The sequence below is a fragment of the Elephas maximus genome, chromosome 18 (genome assembly GCF_024166365.1).
Source record: "Elephas maximus indicus isolate mEleMax1 chromosome 18, mEleMax1 primary haplotype, whole genome shotgun sequence".
NCBI classification, from domain to species: domain Eukaryota; kingdom Metazoa; phylum Chordata; class Mammalia; order Proboscidea; family Elephantidae; genus Elephas; species Elephas maximus.
The window spans coordinates 13,327,723-13,341,752 of record NC_064836.1 but is presented as its reverse complement, the minus strand read 5'-3'; the positions used below and the strand labels follow the sequence as shown (position 1 = coordinate 13,341,752).

Sequence of the window (14,030 nt, the reverse complement as noted above, 5' to 3'; positions counted from 1 at the left end):
ATGAGAAACAGAGGATAAGGGAAGGGGATAGTCTTCAAAAGGGTCCATCTGACCCCACACCGCCTCCAGAAGCCCCTGTCTACCTGCCTTCAATTCCCACCTGAGGAGGAAGATACTCAGCCCCTTCCTTAAAACAGAGAAAGAAGAGCGGGGAGGGTCTAGAGCAGAAATGAGAGCCCCCTCCTTAGGGTCATGCCCACGGGATGATCCCTTCTTCTCTCTGCACCACTGCAGGCTGGTGTCAACCGCGTGGCCCTCTTTCTCCTCCCGGCTCTCCCCTCTCTTTACCTGTATCTGCTGCTGAAGGAGGTTGATCTTATGCTGCTGCTGGATTAGCTGTTGCTGTTGCTTAGCAATCTGGTTGAGGGGAAAGAGTGAGCCAGAGACTGTGGACATTAGGTCCCAGGTACCCCTGGCCCCCACAGAGCCGCCTTCCCTGGCTCTACCTAACCCTGCCTTCTACACCAGAGCAAACCATTGAGAAGGCTGGGCAGGGGGCAGAACAGAAGAGTCACCCCTCAGAATTTATTGCCCTTTTGTGGGGAGCTCACCCTTTCCCTCAGAGGACCAGGAATGGGGTTTGGGCGGGAAGCCGTGAGCTGCTCTTACTGCAGAGTCCCTTCAACACCCGTCACCGCCCCACTCCAGGGGCCTATGAGTCAGCCAGAGGTAGGGGCCCTACAGCCAGTCCATGGTCCCCTCCCCACCTGCCCCAGGCTGCAGCCTGCACTGGCTAGGCTTACCACCAAGGTGCTCCTCTCTAGAGCCCAACAGAGTCCTCCCCTGGAAAGACAGCTAAACACCAGGCTGGGCCTACCTGCTCCTGCTGCTGCCGGGCCAGCTCCATTTGCTGCTGCTGCTTCTCGAAGAGCATGGCAGCCATGTTCTTCTGCTCTGAGTGGGCTGTCAGGAGCTGATCCCGAAGAGTAGACAATTGGTGGATCATGACCAAAAGCTGGAGCTCCTTCTCTGCCAGGCTCTCCTGGGTCCCTGCTCCACAGTGAAAGAGCCACAATTGAGGTCTTTCATTTGTCCGTCCGTCCGTCCACCCACCCGTCCATCCACCCACCCATCAGTCCACCCACCCGTCCATCCACCCATCCATCCACCCACCTGACATTTATTGAGTAACTGCTATATCCCAGGCCCTTGTGAAAGGCTAAGTGACTGAGATGACTAAGGCACGACCTCTGCTCTGGAAGAGGTTCCTTATCTTGTTACCCTCACAACTAGCTGGGCCTAGAACTTCCCCACTATTAGGCACCGACTCTAAGCCCTAGAAATTCTGATGGGCCATCTCAGCACCCGACCTACCCTCGAGCACCAAGCCCCAAGTGTGTAGTGCCGCAAGGTCAGCGTGGACCACTATCTCCCAGGAGGGTGCAATGGGACACACGTAGGCTTTGCAGCAAGACAGACCTGGGTTCAACCCAGCAACTCACAGGCTGTTGGGCAAGTTACTGAACTTCTCTAAGGGCACCTTAGTTTATCTGTAAATGGGCATGATAACAGCCACTTAACAAGGCCGCTATGAGTGAAATCAGAGAACACATGGACAGCTCTTAGCCCAGTGTCTGGTACACGGTTCTCAACCAGTAAATGCTAGCGCTTCTCTGCCTTCCAATTTAGCTAATCGTCTGGTGCAATTATTTATTACAATCGTTTATTCCTAAGCTTCAGGCTGCAGACCATTTGTATGAGAATCACTCAGGGAGCCTATGGAAAATACTGAGGCCAGGCCGGGGACGGAGCCTGGGCATCTGCGCTATTTTAAAGTTCCCTCTGTGGGTGTGATGATCACACACTGGAAAAACTGTCCCTCTAATGAACCCAGGCAGCACCCTTTTAATAACCACTTGTCATTCACTTAGCGAGGCCCTGGTGGCCTAGAATTACTAGTGGTGAAAGGGAACTTTGGGCTCATTTTGCATTTAGGCCCAGGGAGTGGCAATGACACATTCAACATCACAAGAGTCTGGTAAGAGCCTGAATCCCTTATGGGACCTGATTCCCACCAGGCCACTCTTGTGTGGGAATGAGCCAAACCTAATGTTTGGGGGACCAGGTAAGGGATGGTTGTAACCTCTGACAAAAGCGTTTTGACTCTCCTGGAATCCAGATCTCTGAGTTCATGGAATTGGGGTCACTCACTCAGGCCTTCTGCCTTTAGGTGTCCTTTTGAACCCTGAACCTTTAAGGAAGTCATACAACAGCCTAGTTAGCAGCTTAGCTGAGGTCGTTTGCCTTAGGCATTGAGAGAATTATCTCTGCACAGCCAGTTTCAGGGAGCAGGAACCCCCAGGGTCTGACTAGAAAATGTCTGGCATGTCCTTAGTGACTCAGTTTCTCCAATCGCCTGGAACCCTGATGGTATCTCCTAATAAACTAACAAAACAATGACCTATATAACCCGCTTTCCCTGGGCCTTCCCGAGATGTTGACACTTGCTGCTCAAATCCTGTCTACTCACAATGAATATATTCTCTTACACCAACTTTTGGTGTTTTTCTAAGCACTTAGGTTTTTAACACCCCCTAGGACCAGGCAAGAGCCTCAGTGGTCCAGTGTTTAAGAGCTACAGGAAGCTATGGCTGTTAACCAAAAGGTCGGCAGTTTGAATCCACCAGCCCCTCCCTTGGAAAACCTATATAGGCAGTTCTACTCTATTCTATACAGTTGTTATGAGGTGGAATTGATTTGACGGCAATAGGTTAGGGCTAAGCAGAAGGAGCTCTGGTGGAGCAGTGGTTAAGCGCTCAGCTGCTAACCAAAAGGTTGGGGATTTGAATCCACCAGCTGCTTCATGGGAGCAAGATGTGCCAGTCTGCTCCTGTAAAGATTTACAGCCTTGGAAACCCTATAGGGCAGTTCTACTCAGTCCTATAGGGTCGCTGAGTTACGACCCAACGGCAGTGGGTTGGGTTTGGTTTAGGGCCAGGCAGGACCCAGGGTGGCACAAGCCAGGCATGCAGGTACCAAGTATCTCTTACCAAGATCGCACTGCCCAGAAACGCAGACCCAGACTCATGGCCAGGCCAGGTTCACAGCAGGGAAAGGGGGTTCAAACAACTCTCCCTCCCCACCCATGCGGGCCTTCACCTTTGACATCTTTGGTCTCCACAGAACTCCTTCCCAGAAACCTTTCCTTCCAGTCACTGGACAGCAGTTTTTCGATGGCTGGCACAACTGGAAGACAGGGGAGGGATCAGGAGCAACTGTCCCTCCACCTCTCTGCCCCAGGCCCTTGTCTATCTAGGGCAGATATCTTACCTTCTTTTAAATTTCGATTGAAGTCCAACTTCTCCTGGCTTACAGAAGCGGCCTCAGCGGTTCCTGGTCTCTTGGGTTCTGGGGACCCACTGCTCTCTGGAGAGCTACAGCCCTGTAAGACACCCTGAATTGTCACTGTCACCCACAAGAGAAGGGGGAGCCAGACTGAGGAGGGTTGAGCCATCCCAGTGATGTCTGCCCTGAGGGAACCCCAGGCTCTCCACCCACCCCTGCTGCTCCACCTGTAGGGCTCCTCTTCCCCACTTTCCCAGTTTTTGCTCTGACCTCACTTGATAAGGTAAAAAGAACAAAAGACTTCAAGACCAAAGACCTGCGTTTCCATCTGGGATTGATGACTCACAAGCTGCTTGATCCCACATGAGTCTCTGAATTTCTCTGAACCTGACTTTCCTCTTCTGAAGATGGAAGTAGTCATACCTCCCCTGTCATGGAACTGTTGATGGGATCAAGGGAGTTGATGCATGTGGACGGGGTGGCCACTGCAGTCACAGGCCAAAGGCCAGCTATTAATGATTACTCCCTTGTAGACACCCACTGCTCCAGCCAGGCCAGTTCCTCACAGGGCCCCCACCCTGCCCTTCCTTAAGAAGCCCTGTCCTCTCCACTCTCATCTAAATCCTCCCCATCCTTTAAGGTCCAGCTTGAGGCCCTACTCCTCCAGAAAGTCTTCCTTGATCACTGCCCCTCCCACCGCTGAATCCCTCAGAAGCCTCAAACCCTCCTTTCTTTCACTCATTTGCCTTTTAATTATATGTTCCCTTTTTATGTCTCCTGCATGAAATCATAGAATTTTAAAGAGATGCAAGAATCTTTATTGATCATGTAGCTCTACTTCCTCTTTTTTATGGGTGAGGAATTGTATGGTCTTTAACAGTGACTTCACTCTTGCTGGGTTAATAAGGATGATTTTCTCAAATCATATGAAAAAGTTCACCTTCACTTTTAAGTCAAACTGTGAGTGTGTCTAGTTCATCTTCCCCAGTAGTCTTAATAAGTCCCCAGGTGCTGGGCACAGTGTTATTAGCACACAGTAGGTGAACAGTAGGAGCCCCTGGATGGTACGAAAGGTTACTGTGCTTGGCTGCTAACCAAAAGGTTGGAGGCTTGAGTCCACTCAGAAGCACCTCTGAAGAAAGACCTGGCCAACTACTTCCCAAAGCGGACCCTGAAAAGCCCGTGGAGCGCAGCTCCGCTCTGACACACGCGGGCCGTCCTGAGTCAGACGCAACAGCAGCCGGTTCGGTTTCAGGTGGGTGAGCACAGGAGTGAGAACGTGCCCTGCTGTGCCCCGGGGTCTGGTTCCCAGCCCATCGAGGATTGAATTATGTCCCCCCCAAAACGGCCGTGCCCTCCATTTTTGTGATTTTATGTTAACAGGATTAGGGTGGGACTGTAACATTACCCTTGCTCAGGTCACATCCCTGATCCAACGTAAAGGGAGTTTCCCTGGAGTGGGGCCTGCACCACCTTTTATCTCTTGAGATAAAAGGAAAGGGAAGCAAGCAGAGAGTTGGGGACCTCATACCACCAAGAAAGCAGCACCAGGAGCAGAGCTTGTCCTTTGGACCCAGGGTCTCTGCACCTAAGAAGCTCCTTGACCAGGGAACGACTGGGGACAAAGACCTTCGTCCAGAGCCAACAGAGAGAGAAAGCCTTCCCCTGGAGCCATCGCCCTGAATTTGGACTTTTAGCCTACTTTACTGTGAGGAAATAAATTTCTCTTTGTTAAAGCCATCCACCTGTGCTCTGTTGTAGCAGCACTAGATGATGAAGACTCAGCCTCAGGCTGAACTCATTAGTAGCACTCCCCCACTCACCTAAGCAACCTCCTACCCCAACAATGAACTTTTTCTGCCTGCATCTGCTGCCCAGCTAGGGGAGGGTGCCTGCCTCAGCCTAGCAGAGAAGCCAACGGCAATGGTATGAGGCTATAGAACAGGGATGGGGACACTGACCCAGGAACCCCGGTATACTGCTGGGCACCTGGGCTGGAGCTTGGGAGTCAGCGCCATCCTGGGGGGCCTGGGCTGGGTCTCCAGGCTGGGGTTCAGCTGCAGCAGCTGACTCCTGGGGAGGCTCGTGGCACGTCTCCTTCTTCTCCTCTGACTTGATGGTGCAGTTCACCATGGTGCCCCCGCCATCCAGGGCCAGCTGGGCAGAGATGGGGCTCCTCATGGACATCCTGAGGGAGGAGGAGCAGGGTGAGCTGAGGAGAGGGCTGACAGGGCAGACAGAAACTTCCGCCCCCAGTTCCCCCAGCCCCAGTGTCTGCTGGTGTCCCACAAACAGGCACACTCAGTCACATAAAATATAACCTTACATTTTGGAACCCACAGTGAAAATTCACAAAAGGCTCTTATATCCCATGTTCTAATTTTTTTTTAATTTAACTTTAAAATTTAATAGAAAGTTCTAGAGAAAATTGAGCCCAACCTTTGTCACTCCCTGCCTGTTGCAATGTTGGGACTAATGGGTGATGAGTTCACCTAAGGAGACCAGCAACTGAGCCCAGCAGAGCCAAAAATTATATGTTGTTGTTAGGCGCCGTCGAGTCGGTTCCGACTCAAAGCAACCCTATGCACAACAGAACGAAACACTGCCCGGTCCTACGCCATCCTCACAGTCGTTCTTACGCTTGAGCTCATTGTTGCAGCCACTGTGTCAATCCATCTCATTGAGGGTCTTCCTCTTTTCCGCTGACCCTGTACTCTGCCAAGCATGATGTCCTTCTCCAGGGACTGATCCCTCCTGACAACATGTCCAAAGTATGTAAGACGCAGTCTCGCCATCCTTGCTTCTAAGGAGCATTCTGGTTGTACCTCTTCTAAGACAGATTTGTTCATTCTTTCGGCAGTCCATGGTATATTCAATATTCTTCGCCAACACCACAATTCAAAGGAGTCAACTCTTCTTTGGTCTTCCTTATTCATTGTCCAGCTTTCACATGCATATGATGTGATTGAAAATACCATGGCTTGGGTCAGGCACACCTTAGTCTTCAGGGTGATATCCTTGCTCTTCAACACTTTAAAGAGGTCCTTTGCAGCAGATTTGTCCAATGCAACGTGTCTTTTGATTTCTTGACTGCTGCTTCCGTGGCTGTTGATTGTGGATCCAAGTAAAATGAAATCCTTGACAGCTTCAATCTTTTCTCCACTTATCATGATGTTGCTCATTGGTCCAGTTGTGAGGATTTTTGTTTTCTTTATGTTGAGGTGTAATCCATACTGAAGACTGTGGTCTTTGATCTTCATTAGTAAGTGCCTCAAGTCCTCTTCACTTTCAGCAAGCGAGGTTGTGTCATCTGCATCACGCAGGTTGTTAATGAGTCTTCCTTCAATCTTGATGCCCCATTCTTCTTCATACAGCCCAGCTTCTCGGATTATTTGTTCAGCATACAGATTAAATAGGTACGGTGAAAGAATATAACCCTGACACACACCTTTCCTGACTTTAAACCAATCAGCATCCCCTTGTTCTGTCTGAACAACTGCCTCTTGATCTATGTAAAGGTTCCTCATGAGCACAATTAAGTGTTCTGGAATTCCCATTCTTCGCAGAGTTATCCATAGTTTGTTATGATCCACACAGTCAGATGCCTTTGCATAATGAATAAAACACAGGTAAACATCCTTCTGGTGTCTGTCAGTTTGTCGTACTGTGGGGGCTTGTGTGTTGCTGTGATGCTGGAAGCTATGCCACCGGTATTCAGATACCAGCAGGGTCACCCATGGAGGACAGGTTTCAGCTGAGCTTCCAGACTAAGACAGACTAGGAAGAAGGACACGGCAGTCTACTTCTGAAAAGCATTAGCCAGTGAAAACCTTATGAATAGCAGCGGAACATTGTCTGACATAGTGCTGGAAGATGAGCCCCCCAGGTTGGAAGGCACTCAAAAGATGACTGGGGAAGAGCTGCCTCCTCAAAGTAGAGTCGACCTTAATGACTTGGATGGAGTAAAGCTTTCGGGACCTTCATTTGCTGATGTGGCATGACTCAAAATGAGAAGAAACAGCTGCAAACATCCATTAATAATCGGAACCTGGAAGGTACGAAGTATGAATGTAGGAAAATTGGAAATCGTCAAAAATGAAATGGAATGCATAACCATCGATATCCTAGGCATTAGTGAGCTGAAATGGACTGGTATTGGCCATTTTGAATCCGACAATCATATAGTCTACTATGCTGGGAATGACAACCCGAAGAGGAATGATGTTGCATTCATCGTCAAAAAGAACGTTTCAAGATCTATCCTGAAGTATAACGCTGTCAGTGATAGGATAATATCCATACACCTACAAGGAAGACCCGTTAATACAACTAAAAAAATTATATACACATACACACATACATACACATACACATACATATATATTTGATTCTTGTGATTGCAGTTCGGGCAATCCCCGGGTTATGAACGAGATTCATTCCTAAGTCTGCCTTTAAGTTGAATTTGCAGGAGACTGAAACGGATACACACGGTTCTTATTTAGTGTCAAATGTTTGTCTAAAATATATATAGTATATACTAAAAATATACAGTATATATTTTACCTTTCTATGCATATAAAACACTTCCAAATACACTAAAACATCTTAAACGTAATAATAACAATGCAGTAGTAATAAAAGTAACAACATACAGTACTGTACTAAAGAGAGAATCTGTGTGTACAGGTATACAGCACTGGAAAAAAAAATTAAAGAAACGATTCTTAAAACAGTTTAGCTAGAGAAAGAAAAGATATCACGATTAAAGGTTAACACTTTTGTTCCATTGCTGTCTCACCTTGCATTTTAATATTGAGTAAACTGGCCCTCACTTTGGAACCAGCCCCCACTCACAACAAACGCTGCATGACAATCACCTTCACTTGGTGCCCATGTAGCTTCTGAAGCATTGGAAAGGCTTCGAGTCTTTTCTTGCACTAAAGTAAGGCTAGGAGGCATATTATGCTGATTTTGATCATTAACCAAATTATCAATGGCCTTTCCATTTCAGTAATTAAACTGCTGCAATGCTTAGTAACAGCTGTAGCTTTCATGGGGCAGAGCCTTTCACCTGCTCCACTATTCTCATTTTATCCTTTAAAATTCTTCTGATCGTTGACTGACAATAGCCTAACGCTTTTCCCGTGGCCTACGGCATTTCACCTTTTTCCAATCACTTTATTACTTCCACCTTATTTTCAGTTGTGATCATTTTCCTTTTCTTTGATGCCTCACCAGCACTTGGCACGGATTTATGCTTTGGAGGCGTGGCTACAGCCGGGACAGATCACCCAATAAGCAAGGTAAGCATGTGCTTAGGGCATCAACAAAGCAAATATAGTGATTTGTTGTAATATTGTTTTCTGATCGTTAAATTTTCTTTTATGACATTTTCCATTTGTTCATTTATAATTATAGCATTTATTATGAAATGAGCATCAAAATTGAAGTACGAGCCATTTAAAGCAAAATTGGCAAAAGTCAATTTTTCATTGTGGGAGAGCAACAGAATTTTACATTGATTGTTGAAACAACAAAGTCCACTGAGTCATTTTTTCTTTTTTCCTTGTTGTAGAATAATATGGAATATTCTTTTTGTGGAAACGTGTATGTAGTAAAAATCTTAGTACCCTGCATCCACTAAAAATTTTATAATCCAATTCATCTCATTCCCCTAAAATGGCACACACAACTTTTGCGTTCAGTTGCTTGTATATATATGTGTGTGTGTGTTTGTGTATATGGAAACCCTGGTGGCACAGTGGTTAAGAGCTACATCTGCTAACCGAAAGGTCAGCAGTTTGAATCCACCAGGTGCCCCTTGGAAACCCTGTGGGGCAGTTCTACTCTGTCCTGTAGGGTTGTTATGAGTTGGAATCAACTCCATGGCAAGCTACATTCTGTGTGTGTATGTAGATATATATACACACATATACACACGCACACACATATACAAATATATAATGCACATTTCCCATTTGAATGCATAAACAGAGGAGGGCTTCACCAGAGATTATCAATGCTTAGGACTGTCACCTGCCTTAATCGGGCCCTGGTTACAAGAGGAAATAAGACGAAACTTGAGCCAAATACAGTGTCACACACTCAACGCAGTGTTAACAGCAGCATGATCACACTTACAATGACGGACGGCGTTCTCCTTCCCCCATCCCATGAAACGCTGAAGCCACACAATGTTTTCACGAGCATCACAAAGTAGTGCGTCCGTTCTTTCTTACAAACCAGTGTATTTCTTACAAACCAGTGTATTTAAGTTAACATTTTACTGTAATACACTCTATGGCAGTTCATTCTAAAGTACAGCTGTCCGTAAACTGGAAGTTCTTAACCCAGGGCCTTCCTGTAGTTATGTACTATAAAGTCCCCACAAACATATTGAGCCAGCCTTTTTCTACCTCAGCTGGGAATGACCTGGAAAGCTCCATGAGTATTTTTAGTGAATTGGTGAATACGGAATCTTCGTATAACGAGGACCAACTGCATATACAAATAAATACGTATGTTTGAGAATGCGTTTGTAATTAGTGACCAAAATTTAAAAATCAATAGATATCATATAAAAATCTGGATTTCAACTTCTCTTGAATTTGGCCTTTGGCAACAATTGTCTGGAATTGAGTAGTAGGCCAGTTTGTCTTAGCGCCCCCCCACTCTCTGATCTCTCCCCCAGATGGAAGGCATCATTCACCTAGTTCCAAGGAAGGAGCCCTGATGGCACAGTGGTTAAAATGCTGAGTTGCTAACCAAAACGTTGTGGTTCAAACCCACCAGCTGCTTCACAGAAGAAGGGTGTGGCAGTCTGCTTCAGTAAAGATTTGCAGCCTTGGAAGCCCTATAGGGCAGTTCCACTCCGTCCTATAGGGTTGCTGGGAGTTGGAATTGACTTGATCTCAATAGGTTGGTTCTCCAAGTATCAACTGCCCTATATAATACACTGTTACAGATTGAGTTGTGTCCTCCCAAAAGATACAAAATCCTAATCCCTGTGCCTGTGAATGTGAACCTGTTTGGAAATCATGTTTTCTTTTGTTATGTTAATGAGGACATACCAGAGTAGGGTGGAGTGATAAATCTAATCCCTTCTGAAGGAGAGGGAAGAGGCCATGTGAGGAGCCATCTACAAACCAAAGAATGACAAGAAGGAATACCCAGGGCTCCCAGAGCTGAAAAGGAACTTGCCTTTGAGCAGATGCCCTGATTTAGACTTTTAGCCAGAGAACATAGCCCTGCTGACAACCCGAATTCAGATTCCTAACCTCCAAAATTCAAGCTGGACTCAAAAGAGGACATGGAAAGAGGGATATCATTGCTGATGTCAGATGGATCTTGGCTGAAAGCAGAGAATACCAGAAAGATGTTTACTTGTTTTATTGACTATAAAAAGGTATTCGACTACATGGATCATAACAAATTTCGAAGAATGGGAATTCCAGAACACTTAATTGTGCTCATGTGGAACCTGTACTCAGACCAAGAGGCAGTTGTTCAAACAGAACAAGGGGATGGTGAATGGCTTAAAATCAGGAAAGGTGTGCATCAGGGTTATATCCTTTCACCATACTTATTCAATCTATATGCTGAGCAAATAATCCGAGAAGCTGGAGTATATGAAGAAGAACGTGGCATCAGGATTGGAAGAAGACTCGTTAACAATCTGTGATATGCAGATGACACAACCTTGCTTGCTGAAAGTGAAGAGGACTTGAAGCACTTACTGATGAAGATTAAAGACTGAGGCCCCTCTACATTGCTAATTATGAGTTGTTTCTTGTCAAAAGTCTAAAAGAATTTTGGGTTCTTTGCAAATTTTGATTACCCAGACAAAATCCAGAAGTACGAAAGATAGAAGATGGTACGATGGTACCTTGATCTAGGACCCTTTTCTGTTACCCTCTACACCTCATACCACTCCCCCTTGGTTGCCTGAACTTCCACACCTTTCTTATGGTCCAGAATTGGCTCTGGTCTCATGAAACCTGTAGTTGGCAAAGAGAAATCTAGAAGAGTGCTCCCTGCCATTTTCCACAACTAGCCCTATGATATATGCAGATGACAGAACCTTGCTTGCCGGAAGCGAAGAGGACTTACCGATGAAGATCAAAGACTACAGTCTTCAGTATGAATTAATTACACCTCAACATAAAGAAAACAAAAATTCTCACAACTGGACCAATAAGCAACGTCATGATAAATGGAGAAAAGATTGAAGTTGTAAAGGGTTGCATTTTACTTGGATCCACAACCAAAGCAGTCAGGAAATCAAATGATGCATTGCATTGGGCAAATCTGCTGCAAAAGACCTCTTTAAAGTGTTGAAAAAAAAAGATGTCACCTTGAAGACTAAGGTGCGCCTGACCCAAACCATGGTGTTTTCAATTGCCTCCTATGCATGGGAAAGCTGGACAATGAATAAGGAAGACCGAAGAAGAACTGACGCCTTTGAATTGTGGTGCTGGCGAAGAATACTGAATATACCATGGACTGCCGAAAGAATGAATGAATCTGTATTGGAAGAAGTGCAGCCAGAATGCTCCTTAGAAGCAAGGAGCACACACTTTGGACATGTTCGGAGGACAGACCAGTCCTTGGAGAACGACATCATGCTCGGTAAAGCAGACGGTCAGAGAAAAAGAGGGAGACCCTCAATGAGATCGACTGACACGGTGGCTGCAACAATGGGCTTAAGTGTAACACTGACAGCGAGGGCGATGCAGGGCCGGGCAGTGGTTCCTACTGTCGGACATAGAGTGGCTGAGTCAAAACCAACTCAACGGCACATAACGACAACTAACAAGCCTCCAAAACTGTGAGAAAATAAAGTCCTACCCTTTAAAGCCACTCACTTGTGGTATTTTTGTTGCAGCAGTGCTAGCAAACTGGGATGTACACCTGTGCTGGGAGTTTTTCTTATTGAAGAGTTAAGATAAAAATGAAATATGTCTTATATCCGTGTAGCTACCAAAAGTGGAAACCCTGGTGGTGTAGTGGTTAAGTGCTGTGGCTGCTAACCAAAAGGTCAGCAGTTCGTATCTACCAGGTGCTTCTTAAAAACTCTGTGGGGCAGTTCTACTCTACCTTATGGGTCGCTGTGAGTTGGAATCTACTCGACGGCAATGCGTTTTTCTACTAAAAGTGAGGGGGAAAAAAAAATAACAGGCTGAGAGAATGAGTAGGTTTAAGACAAATGTTTTCTTCTATCTAGCTAGCATATCATGTAGAGTTTGGCCCCTGTAGGCATTTGAATTTAAGCAGCTGCTTCACCAGCGGGTCTGTCTCGACTGCTCCGCATTGCTGCCTCCCTCTGGCCACACCACTGACCGAGGCAGCCAGAGCAGGTGCAGTCACCAGGGAGCAGTTCCCAGGGGTCACACCAGGCTCAGGGCCAGAGCAGCAGGTGTCCGTAGCTCACCTGCTCACCCTCCAAAGTCACCGGGCAAGCGCCTGGGGACAGGACTGGGGAGGTCTGTACTCCAGGGCAAGTGACTTAGCCTCTCCACGCTTCATTTCCTTGTGGGTAAAATGAGGTCTGTAGTGAGGGTTATGGGTGGACATCTGTAAAGTGCTTGGAACGTGCATGGCATTAATAAGTGCCACACAGGCGTTTGTTAAACCACTGCTACTTAGAGAGTGCGGTGTGTGCAAATGGTTAACGTGCTGGGCTGCTAACAGAAAGGCTAGAGATTTGATTCTAAGGCACCTCGGAAGAAAGGCCTGGTGATCTACTTTAGAAAACCCAGTCATTGGAAATCTATAGGGCACCGTTCTACTCTGGCACACATGGGATTGCCAGGAGTCACAGTCGGCTGGAAGGCAACTGTGTTTCTTTTTTTTTTCACTTAAAATGCAGTCCAAGGACCTGCAGCTCAGGCATTGCCTGGGGGCTTGTTAGAGAGGTAACTGTGGTGTCACCCACGCAGGAATCGGAATGTCCAGGGTGGAGCCCAGGTATCTATTGTTTTAGATGATTCTGATACACGCTAGGTTTGAGAAGCACTGTTACAGAAAAAAAAAAATTTTTTTTTAAATCTTACATGGGGGTTAAATTTTTAGGGGGGATGTAAGGAAAAACCAGGGATGTAAAATATTCTTTAAACTAAATTGCAGTATAATATTTGTATATTGTATCAACTCTGTCAAATTAAATGTTTCTTATGACGTGTATAAATAAAAACCGCAAAGCTACAGTGCTGCGTATAAAACCGAGTACAAGTACAGTATTTTTAAATAACGGAAGGAGCGTAAGAGTTAAATGAGGTCTATATGCATTTGATTTGGTTTCACCCTACAGATCAGACCAGAGCAGACTATTCTCACTCACTTTCAAAATGCAGGGTGCCCTGGAGCTGGCCCGGGATCAAAGGTGGGCGATGCCGGGCGAGGAGAGAGGGGCCTACCTCATCCCACCTCGGTTCAGAGAAAAGAAGGGACCCCAGCCCAGCTCGTCCCGGGGCTGGGGTCCAGCTCAGGGGCCCCCTCCCCGTCGCCCAGGGGCTGGAGCGCGTCCAGGAAGCAGGCGGCCCAGCCCATCCGGGCACAGGGAGGGGCGCGCCAGCCGGGCCCGAGGTGGGGGGTGCCGAGTGGGGGCGGGGAAGCCGGGGAGGGGGCATTGCCCTGGAGCTGAGGGCAGCAATTACATAACCAACCAACCCCGGGCTCAAGCTGTGAATTAATCAAACCGCTGAAAATAAAACCTTCCTCTCAGGAACTTCAGACAAAAGAAATGA

The 14,030-nt window shown here is 46.7% G+C and overlaps 1 protein-coding gene across 6 annotated transcripts in view; it reads right to left on the bottom strand.

Annotated features, from left to right (window-relative positions):
* SOX13 (SRY-box transcription factor 13) overlaps positions 1-14,030 on the bottom strand; it is a 54,675-nt gene that overhangs the window by 8,384 nt on the left and 32,261 nt on the right. For all 6 annotated transcript variants that reach the window (XM_049858341.1, XM_049858344.1, XM_049858345.1 and 3 more), the window contains exons 2-6: positions 5,275-5,473; positions 3,271-3,382; positions 3,100-3,186; positions 818-990; positions 289-357 (exon numbers count right to left, since the gene is read on the bottom strand). In XM_049858341.1, coding sequence (XP_049714298.1) covers positions 289-357; positions 818-990; positions 3,100-3,186; positions 3,271-3,382; positions 5,275-5,472 — 639 coding nt within the window. In that variant the 5' untranslated portion in view covers position 5,473. The remainder of the gene's footprint in view (positions 1-288; positions 358-817; positions 991-3,099; positions 3,187-3,270; positions 3,383-5,274; positions 5,474-14,030) is intronic.